We start from the raw sequence: 10,769 nt of genomic DNA, 5'->3' as shown, positions 1-10,769 counted from the left end.
ATCACCTTTTTATATTTTTAATAATATTTCTATCAATATTAATTGTTGATAAATTTTATTGAAACCAGGTAGTACAAAAATTGAACTTATACGGTTATTATTACACAGTACTATGTATTATCTACACAGTACTCCAGAACAGCCAGTGGGCAACAGCAGATTAACATCTCAAAGTATTTCCATGCTGCACTGATTAATTCTTTTTCCTACAGTGGACTCCAAAGTTACCCACATGTAATATATAGCTCCCATCAAATATATATGTTAATGCTATTGAGAAGATGGGGAAAACACACCAATCTGAGCCCCTCATCCAGGACTAGTCAGCTCATTAGTGGGGATCAGTTTGGTTTCAGCTTGTGAAAGGATTTGTGTCTTTAAGAAAAAATTTGTCTTCTGTGTGGCAGTAAGATGTAGTAGGAAAATTTATGCTAGGTATCTCCTTAAGCACACTAGCTTTTTTTTTTCTTTAATGAGGACCTTGGCCTTACTTTTTCCAGGTACTGGTTGCATTTTGCTGTTTCATACAAAATGCAAAATAAACTTGAAGTACACTTCACAAGTAGTTCAGGGATAAGAGTGTTCATGAAACTTTGTGTGGTGGATGGCTTTGGTATTCACATTATTTCCACTTGAAGATTTTTCGTGCAACTGAGCCATTTTGGATATCTCATACCTATAACAGCAGAGAAGTACCTATTAACAAATAACTATATGCATTAGGCATATAGCCATTAACATCATTATGTAATTGCCGTAATTGACATCATTACTATTGACTTTGCATTGTGAATTTCATTATCAAGTTAATAAAGTTTTTGTGCTGATGGAAGTTGTGTCCTGATAAATATAGACTGATCCATAAAAAGAGTTAATGATGTCGTTTGGTAGGAGGTTTAACAGCCTTTGAATAGAAAGCTGTGGCTGTATTTTGTGTATTTATAATGCAGGAAAAAATCAGTGCTAGCATTTTTAGATTAAATTCTTGGTCATGTGTAGCAAGCATATCCCACTTGGTAGACTGGTGTTCTGGTTTTCCCCAGACCAGCTGCTACAACTACTACAGTGCATGTTAAGATAATATCAGAGATTGATTGCATAGCCTTGCCACTTAAAAAAAATACATTAGCATCTTGCATGTTCACTTGGGAGGTGGGAAAGTTTGGATCTGTGTCAAGCAGACAGAGACAGCTAGTCACTTGAATCTTGAATGTGTGAATGGTATTAAAGAAAATGAAGGTGACTGCATTAATTTTCTTTGATACTTACTTACTTACTTGATAGTTACTTACATCAGGTGTAACAGAGTTAATGTGTTTTGGTCTAAATTCGAGACTTCCTACGAATTCTTTACCTTAGTGTGTCAATTCAAGGGGGACCTAATGGTGAGGTAGGTCACCTGTTCAACACTGGCAGTGTGTAGCTCCTAGTAATCTAAAAATAGATGCATGGGAGTTGTTACTAATGGAAACTTAAACCTTTACTGCCTTTCAGGAGTGCCTAGGTCTGTCCTGATTTTTAAAATGAAAAGAAAATATGAGATTAAGAGTGTTCACCCCAGAATATCTAAGGAAGTCTCCATGGAAACAGTGTACCTAGCAGTAAGAAGAAGTACTTTTGAGAGTAAATGGCTGACTGCTGAGCTATGTTTGAAGTATAAATTATTAAATGAATAAAACCTTTATGAAAATAGATGTGCAATTACCTTCTGGGTACAGTACTCTGAAGTGAATACTGGAATTTGGAATTACTGTGAAGAACGGAAGCTGTGCCTGTGTAGGCAGGATCCCAGGTCTGAACTTCTGCACCCTTTTCCTTTTCAATTGAAGTGGGAAGTCGGTCCTGCAGAGCTCGGGGCCGGGGCTGTGGAGGTGTATGGCGGGGAGAAGACCTTTCCCCTCCCCCCGTGTCCCCAAGCCGAGGGTGCGCCCGCGGGAGCGGGGCACGCCCCGGGGGCAGCGGCAGCAGGCAGGCACAGCGCTTCCTCGGCTTTTCCTGGGTGCCAGCGGCTGGCTGACTTCACCGGGAAGATGGAGGGCGTGTAGAGAGTGTGGAGAGGCCGGGAGCTGGGACAGAAGGGATGCTGGGACCGTAATGCGCGGGGGAAGCCTCCGCTGAAGTTAATGGAAGAATAGCATCTGCTCCGTGCTTGAGGGCGGGAGGAGCAATGCTGGTGGTCTGTCATTGTTGAAGATGTCCCTGCTCGTCACAGGGGAATTGGACTAGAGGGCTTTTAAAGGTCCCTTCCAAACTTTACTGTGTTTGTAGTATACTGCTCTGTGGTCTGCATCTGTTTCCCCAGTGTTCTCTCTCTCACGTGTCCCTACCTGAGTTGTCAGCTCTTTGTCATTGCAAGCATGAAACAATAATACAGTTTTCTCATTAAGAGTTCAAAAATATTTTCAGTTAAAATTAATATTTTTCCCTTCTTTAAAAAAAAATCAAAATATCCCAACCCCAACCAACATTTTTGAGAATTTATCTCAAAATCACGTTACAATTTTGCAAGACTAGCATAAACTCTTTCAGCTCTACTTTTAATGAATCATTAGATTAATTAAACTTAAGAGTTGTGTGTGAAGTTTTACAGGCCTCACTAAGTTTATGGTATCATTGGTAAGTGTGGCATTGTTATGAATATAAATGCTGTGTAGCTTTTAGTTCTAGGTCACCAGCTTTAGTATCCCAACCTAAAATAAGGTTACTATTTGGGGTGAGTTTTTTGTTTTTCTTTTTCTTTTTGGTTGTGTTTTTTCTTTACTATCTATAGAATCATTATAATAGCTCTATTTAACTCAAGAAAAAAGTTGGTGATTTCTTTTGTGTTTTTTGTTTTGTTGTTGTTTCTCCCCATGCTGTTGCTGTAACTTCAAGAAGTTCTGTTTCAGTCCTAGGATCCCCCCTCTGTTCAAAGCTATATAAAAATCAAAAGGATGGTATCCAGAGAGCATATATTAGATCAGAAATAGTATTTGACCCTGGGAGATGATGTGAACATAGCAGTCAACACAGACACTGGTCTGTCTCCTTAATCAATAAAGATTGATTTCCTTTCTTTACTATGGTATGTATAAAAATAATAGTCAAAACACTTATTCTTCTAAATCACTCTTCAAATCTTTTTACTATGAGGCAGCTTAATAGATGTTTGAACTACTTTCAGATACATGAGAATAAATAGCATCAAAGTATATGATCATTTCAGAATGTGGAGACAGGTGCTGTAGTCCTTGGGAAGTAGAAAAGCCCCTTTGCATCCTGAGAGGGGACCACTTAAAAGGATATGCAACTGAAGACAAGCAGCTTGTGTTTGACACAATAAGGAATATGAGAAAAGCAAACATGGTCTAAGCAACAAGTTGGAAAGGGTTATTTTTGTAGTAGCTCTCAGAAGAGATGAAAACAGGAAAGGTGGAACATCCATATAAAGTGTTTTCAGTTGTTACAAGATGACAGTCCAAAGGAGAATGTAATTTGTGTAGATGAGGAGGAAGCTTAGCTGTGTTCCAAAAATAATAGAAAGCTTCATTTTAGCTTCCTGTGATTTAGAGGGATAAATTGAAGATCCTCCTCTGGCCTTATGCCAGTGTTTCAGGTAATAGAGTGGTATTGTTTGTGATAAAGGAAATTAGACAAAAGGAGAATTTGTAGAAGGGGTATTCTTAAGTCATCTTGTGCTAACACCTAGATATCCATGAGGAGCTATCAGGTGTGTATGTTCAGGCTTTGGCCAAGAAGATACAAGTCTAGACAATGCTAATGTTCTCTCTTAAACTTCATATATATGTATATATATTCTCATGTTAAAATGAGAGGAGTTCCTTTTTTCTGCAAACCTGCTCCATCACAGGTATCTCACAGGGTCACACTCTCCTTCAGGCATCCACCTGCTCTGGCATGGGGTTCTCCACGGGATGCAGGTGGATCTCTTCTCCATCGTGGATTCACTCACAGGTCACAGACCTTTCAACTCAAGTTCAGACTGAAGTTCCAGCCTGTCCAGTACAGCAGGACAGGAACAGCAGCCACCACACTCTGGCCACATGCCATCCCTTGGAGCCACATCTGAATGGCTGTTAATCAAAGCATTCCCAGGCACAATACAGTAAGGTGATAAAGCAAAATACAGTAAGCAAAGGCAAAATGTGCCCACTAAAAAGCAGTAGATTCAAAATACAGTCACAAAAGTGAGCCCCATGGCAAGAGACAGGAGCCTGCTCATTACTAGCTAAACAGCACTAGCAAATAAAATTCAGTCTAGTATATCCCAGAATAATTAATTTTTGAAACTTGTTAGCTAAAATACACATTTTAAGACTAAAATCAGGGAAGTTTTGAAGCATAAAACTTGAAATTAAATTCAATCTTTTAATGGAGCAAAAATTAATTATTTCCTTCACACTTTCTATGCTACAGCTATTAACAAAAAATAAAAATCGAAAAACCAACTCTCCAAATCCCCCAACAAACAAAAACCCACCTCACCTTTTGGACAAAACTAGAATCTTTCTCATGTGGTAAGATCTAGTTAAAACATGTACATTCAATTTCTTACCAAAAACTTTCCTTTTCCCTTAAACTGTCGAGTTGGAGGACATAGGTTTCTCTGAATTGCTATTAGTGGAGGACATGAGAAAGTACTGGTTCCATTTGAAGCAAAGGGGTTCTAGAGATTTCCCAACATCATCTATTGCTGTAGGCAAACTTCCATGTGGTTGTGGGGTAAAGGAGAATTCTGTAAGTAGGAATACTTATATGTTTTTCTTAACTTGCAAGAATTTTTCCCTGAATACTAGTACTTTATTTTCTTAAGTTTACTGTGTGTGCGCTGCACATCTTGTATTAGATGTTGAGGATGGCATTTCAAAATTTACAGAATTTGCTCTACCATCTTCAAATTGCTGAATAAGATCCTATGTTCTCTGGCTCTCATGTTCAGGTTGTTTTCCCTAGTGGTATTTTTCAATATCTTAAAAAAGACTATTTAACTGAATGACAAAGGGTTCACTGCCTAATACCAGCTTCCATACAAGACATTACAATTTATTTTTTATTTATTTACTTTATTCTAAACCAAATATTTTTATTTGCACTAGGACTCACTGTTTTCTTCCCTCCCTCCCCTCTTTTTTTCATGAGGGCTTAAGGTGTCTTTTGCTGTAGTCTGCTTTATCAAGAAGATTGTAACCTGTCATCTGTGTACACTCTTTATACATCAATGTATAAGAAAAGCACAACAAATTCTGTTAAAGGACATTTAATATAATCTACGTTGGAGCTTGCTGACAGAAGGAAGTTGCCAAGCCCAGGAGTATGGATGATTGAGAAATACTGGTCCTCTCCCCTTCTTATGAGCTGTCATTCAGTAGACTGGATAATGACATTGTTTTATTGCTTTGCTCAGTAGTGGTTGATCTTTAGTGCAAATTTTAATAACTTATGTTTCGGTTTGTTAACTGTATTCAAATGAAGGTGTGGAATAATCCACACTTAGAACTGGTTTTGCAGTTTTGTCTTGAAATTGCTGACACGGATTAAAGATTTCTTTTAAACTGAAAGCCTTATGTTTTACAGTGCTGAATGACCACTTGCAGCTTCGAAGCACACTAAGAAAAATTTCTGGCTCTCAGGGGTAAGGTGTGACATTTAAAATTTGTGCATGGAGCAAATTCTTGATTTTGGCATCAAGGAAGCTGTTCTTAAAGATAACCTCATGCCTCCCAGATGCTTCCTTGGCTGCTCTAACAGCTCCCATTGGACTTCAGCTTGTAGACAGGACAGGAGTTTGTAAACTGGTCCCGTGTGTCACGTTTGCCTTAGGAAACTGAAACTTTTGAAGATGCCCTGAAGACTGCCGAATTCTTGGAAACTTTTGTCAGAACAACAAAAGTTTGGCATTTCAAGCCAAACTGAACGGCGTACCTTACTGACAGTGTTAAGCCTGTTGCTAGCAGTCCCCCAAAGCGCTGTAATTTTTTTTTTTTTTCGTGTTTTGGGTCGAAATTGCTCCCGTACCACGCCAGCTCTTGCTTTGCCTTTGGGTTTCTCCTCCGCAGCCCGCACTGCCCGCACCCCGGGTGTACGTGGTAGGGCGGGGGTGTTTCCTCTCGTCCCCAGCCCCGAGACGGGCGCTGGGCAGCGCTCTCCCGCTGCCGCCCTGGGCGGGGGCTGGGCTGGGCCGGGCCGGGGGAGGGTCCCGGCGGGGCGGCGGGCGGTGCCTCCCCCGCGGCGGCTCTCGGGGCGCCTCGGCCGCGTCCCTGCGGCAGCTGGCGGCGGCCGCGGGCCATGGGGGGGAAGAGCCTCTGCCTCGGCGTCCTGACCGTCGCCGTCCTGCTCCTGGCCGCCGCCTCGCAGGGTGCGGAGCCGCCGCCGAGCTGCGAGGCGGTCCGGAAAGTTTTCCAGCTGCGGCGGCTCGGCCCGCTCGGCGGCGTCCCGGAGTTCCCGCGGGCAGGTAAGGCAGAGCTGGATGGGGCAGGAGGCGCCGGGAACGGCGGGGCCGCCGCGTTTAAATTCGGTGCCGCCGGCGGCGATGGGTGGGTGGTGCTCGTGGCCGGGCTGGGCACCGCGGGCACATCGGGTCCCCCGCTTGGTAGCGACATCGCGGCTGGCCCCTTAAAGAGAGAAGACGCTCTTCCCGGGCTGTGGGCACTGGGGCACCCCGACACCTGCCTAAAACTCCCTTGTGCCCACCCAGTTCTCCTCTGTACCGCGCAGAGCAGAGCGAGCCGGCTTCAGCTGGGGTCATCCTGCTTCCAGCCGGCCGTGGGCAGGCACAGGTACAGCGGTGCGAGCCCTGGGGTTGGGGACAGCCACCGAGCTGCGGCTGGGGCTGCTGGAATCACTCTGCTGTGAAATGAGAGTGACTTACACCGCTGCCAGTGCTCGGGCTGCGCATTTTCCGTACGGATATCTGCCTGTCACTGGAACGTAATGGAATAAAATTCCCGGGAAAGTAGAGTCTTCATGGCAATTTGAATATATCTAGCATTTGTATCAGCGGTTAATTTTTTTTTAAAGTAGATGCTGAATGACGTTGCAAAGCACATATATAGTAAGGTGTATGGTTTTAGGTTTGAGGTTTTGGTTCCAGGTTTGTGAGAACCTCAGTTGAACTCAGAGGATTAAAATGCAAGTATTTTAATGATCAGCGGTATAGGATGTAAAACCAACTTTTTTTTACACATCTCTAAAGTGTGTTCATGTTTGGCTGACAGGTTAACTAGTAAATGTGAGTCCGTGCTTTTTAAACAGAGAACGCAACAAAAGCTGAGTTAATGTCCCCCTCACTTTTAAAATATCAATAACTAACCTCATTGTTTTTTTAAAGATAATTTGTGTGGTTTTTATTAACTCTGCAAGTTGAGATAAGGCATACTAAGTTTATTTTAAAGGAATCCCTCCAAAATAGAGCTTTTAATAACTCTAGCTTTAAATGTGATAGATAATGCTTGACATAGTCAATATTGCATTGTGTAGTTTATAAATTGGAATACTATATTTATTAACAGTACGTTTATCAACATGCATGGTTGTCTTCTTGCATTGTCCTAACCTAAAGATTTTATAATTGTCTTTGATAAAAAGAAAATAAACACTTCAGTTGGAAAGACTGATGAGACAGGTACTGTTCAAATGAAGGTGTCTGGAAAGTGAAATCTGAGTTACAGTCCTGTCGGCGATTTAGTTTTTCTGTGCTGATTATTTGTGTGAATAATCTCAGTATGAATGATATGGTATCACTTTATCTATGTTCTTCTCATTCCATAGCCTAGTGTAAATTTTATGCTTTCACTGTTATTATTTATTTTGATTACTGTACTTCATTTGTGTACTAGGGATAGGAAGGAAATAATGTTGACTCAAGAGGAAAGAGCTACAGTGCTTTATACAGGTTTCTTCTGCTCTGCTCCTCTGATTTCCTCCTTTCCCCTATCATATTTTTTGTACCACTACTCACTTTCTTCTTTTGATTTTGACTTTTCTGCATTTCCTGCTCGTAGGAAAAACCATGTTTGAATTGTACAAATATAACAGAATTCCTTTCTCTGCTGCTGCCCTTGCAAACAGTGAGCAGCAGGAGGTGTGGTACCAGCTGTATGGTCAGCAGCCTTTCACTCTGGAGGAATTACATTGCTGTGGACTGCCAGAGTTCTTGTTCTAAGAAATCTGTTCAGCTATCATGAAACAAATAATTGCAAACAGTAAAATCTGTCCAGAAGTGCAATGACAAGAAAATGGGGATTAAATAAGTATTTTAGAAGGTTTAGGTGTGATTAAAGGTATTAGTAGGCTCAAAGCTTAATGTGAAGAGAAATGTCAGTTTTTGCTCCTGATCTTCTATATTAAGCCTTCTTTTGAAGCAAGATGTAAAAATATTTTAAAATCTTTTCTGATGACACTAAGAAATGTGTTTGTGTGTAAGATGCACGCATGCGCCCATACAACACACACATTTCTTGTAGGTGTCCCCTTGTAAAAATAGGTGTCCAAGCTGCCTTTGCAAGTTTTAATTTTGGTGCTGAAATGTGGGCATCTAGCAGCATTTTAATTTTCTTAGGGTTTCCATAATGTTCCCAATGGGGCTGACAGATGCAGTAACTCTGGGAAACTTACATCTTTCTAGAAGTGCAGTGGGTGGGATACCTTTGGCATCTCAGGGGCTTCTTGTGGGCAGCCACAGTGGACAGCCAGTGCAGCTTGCGGCATCTTGGAGCTACTCCATTATCAAATGTTGGTGTTGTCTTCAGAATAAGCTGCATAAATGCCTCTACTGCATTGCCTCTGTGTCTTTATTTTAGTGGTACCATAGACATCACTTAAGAACACTTTCATTTAAATGTCTTAAGCTGAGTCTTTGGGGTAGAGCATGATCACCAGCTGAAGAACAGCAGGAATGCTGGTTGATGTATGGTTTTGTATGCAGTGGAGGTCAATAAAATTACAGGGTTTATATTTGCCTTGGTTTTGTTGCATGTATGACAAAAGGCTGTACCATTCCCATTCTTTCCTCTTCTCAGTAGGAATAAAACCAGCAGCCTTATATCAGTAAATCATGTAAATTCTAGTTCTGGAGATTGTCATGTGTTTGTATTTTGAATGTATGTTAGCCCAAAAACCTATACATTATTTTATATAATAGTTTTGCAGCTATTGTATAAAGGTTGTGTATCCTTAAGGGACAAAAAAATACCTCTGTCATCCTATGCAGAAATGACATATATATGTACATAAAAGTGATCTTGAAGGATATGGAAACTACAAATTTGAGTTTGTGTTATCATCCACACAAGACAGGATATAGTGTTGAAAATGGCAACTAATAATCAAGATATATTTTTTTTTTTTTACCACTCTCAACATACTTATTGCTACCCCTAGCAATCAAGACATTTGACTAACTGTTCTTGGTCTTTTGTACATGTGATTTGGGAACTATAATACAGACTTAGCTCAGCCCCATCACATGCTATATTGGAACATTAATTGCATTCACGCTGATTTCAAGTGCTAGTTGCAAAAATACTTTGTTTTTTTCCTGTCTGGTTCTGTGCTACAAGAACATTTTTGATGGGACTGTACAGAATAACCTCCGCAATTAAAAATCCTGAAAGACACTTTTTTGCTGTATGAAGAATTAAATAAATATGAAAAGTACTCAAAGGTTAGGTCTGGAGTTTTTTATTTTGTTTTTTTTTTTGATATGTATGGATATTGGATTACAATATGTCATACTGTAATCCAATATGACTTGAATTACCAAAAAAAAAAGAAATTGTTTTCTGCAAAGTACTTTTTAGCATATTTTTATTTCCTATGTTCAAGATAGTGTATATCCGTTCTGGTATTGTAACCCAAGATTTCTTGAAGATTTCCATTCTTTTATCCTATATGCTAGTAAATCCAGAGCTTTTAGCTAATTTCAGCAGCTCTTTTTTTTCAGACAGATTAAATGGGAGCTCTGAGCTCTTCTTGTTATCTTGATTGCAAATAATATTTATTTTTTGGTTTCTTTCTCTCAGAGTACCTAGAACAGAGAAGTTGTGTATCCCCAGTCCCTGGAAGTGGTCAAGGCCAGGCATGATGGGTCTAATGAAATATGTCCCTGCCCATGGTGGAGGGTTGAAACTAGATATTCTTCTGTAAGGGCCTTCCCACCCACACCATTTTATGATCCGATTTTAGCAACAGCAGAATAGGATGGCTGGTGAACATTTCATTCTTGCCTTCCTAACAGAGAGCCTCCAGTAGGTATGTCAGTGAAAAAAAATTTCAGGCTTCTGTTTGCACCAAAAAGCTGAATTTTGTGGTTTATTGAAAAATATTACATTTACTGTCACTGTAGAATCAAACAATTCCTAATGAAGTGGGGGAGAAAAGTGCTGGAGATATTTTTTTCTCAGCAGTTTGGTTTTGGTTGATTTCTGTTTGTTTGCTTTTTTGGTTTTGGGTTGGTTTATTTTTTCAGTGATCAATCTAGGCTTCTTTTCAGCAAACACTGGGAGATCATGTGTGCAATTACGAGAGCAAGAAGCATAAAAGAGAGTGAAGACTGTGATTATTTAAAATTTTACTGTAAAGGCTTTTTGGTAGAGAACCATTATGAATATGAAGTTGAATAAATGAGAAAAACCATGCTGGAAAGATGAGATAGTGTCAGAAAAAGGTGGTCTGTGGTACTATTGTTAATTCAAGTTTAAATATTCTTGTTAATTCCCCTTAAAGTAACAATAGAAGTCAGTTTAAAATCCAGCAGGTTACTTTAATGCAAT

General features: G+C 40.2%; 1 protein-coding gene across 14 annotated transcripts in view; it reads left to right on the top strand.

Moving 5' to 3' along the window:
* Window positions 1–6,202: 6,202 nt before the first annotated feature.
* GPC5 (glypican 5) overlaps window positions 6,203–10,769 on the top strand; it is a 602,268-nt gene continuing 597,701 nt past the window's right edge. For 9 of the 14 annotated variants that reach the window (XM_071430983.1, XM_071430986.1, XM_071430990.1 and 6 more), the window contains exon 1: window positions 6,204–6,451. In XM_071430983.1, coding sequence (XP_071287084.1) covers window positions 6,286–6,451 — 166 coding nt within the window. In that variant the 5' untranslated portion in view covers window positions 6,204–6,285. Of the gene's footprint in view, window positions 6,452–10,769 lie in introns of all 14 variants that reach the window. The other 5 variants (XM_071430982.1, XM_071430993.1, XM_071430995.1 and 2 more) reach the window with 1 other exon arrangement.

This window comes from Agelaius tricolor, unplaced genomic scaffold, assembly GCF_023055355.1.
Source record: "Agelaius tricolor isolate 1412-34295 unplaced genomic scaffold, bAgeTri1.0.p SCAF_7, whole genome shotgun sequence".
NCBI lineage: Eukaryota > Metazoa > Chordata > Aves > Passeriformes > Icteridae > Agelaius > Agelaius tricolor.
This window is presented reverse-complemented; position numbering and strand designations above follow the sequence as displayed.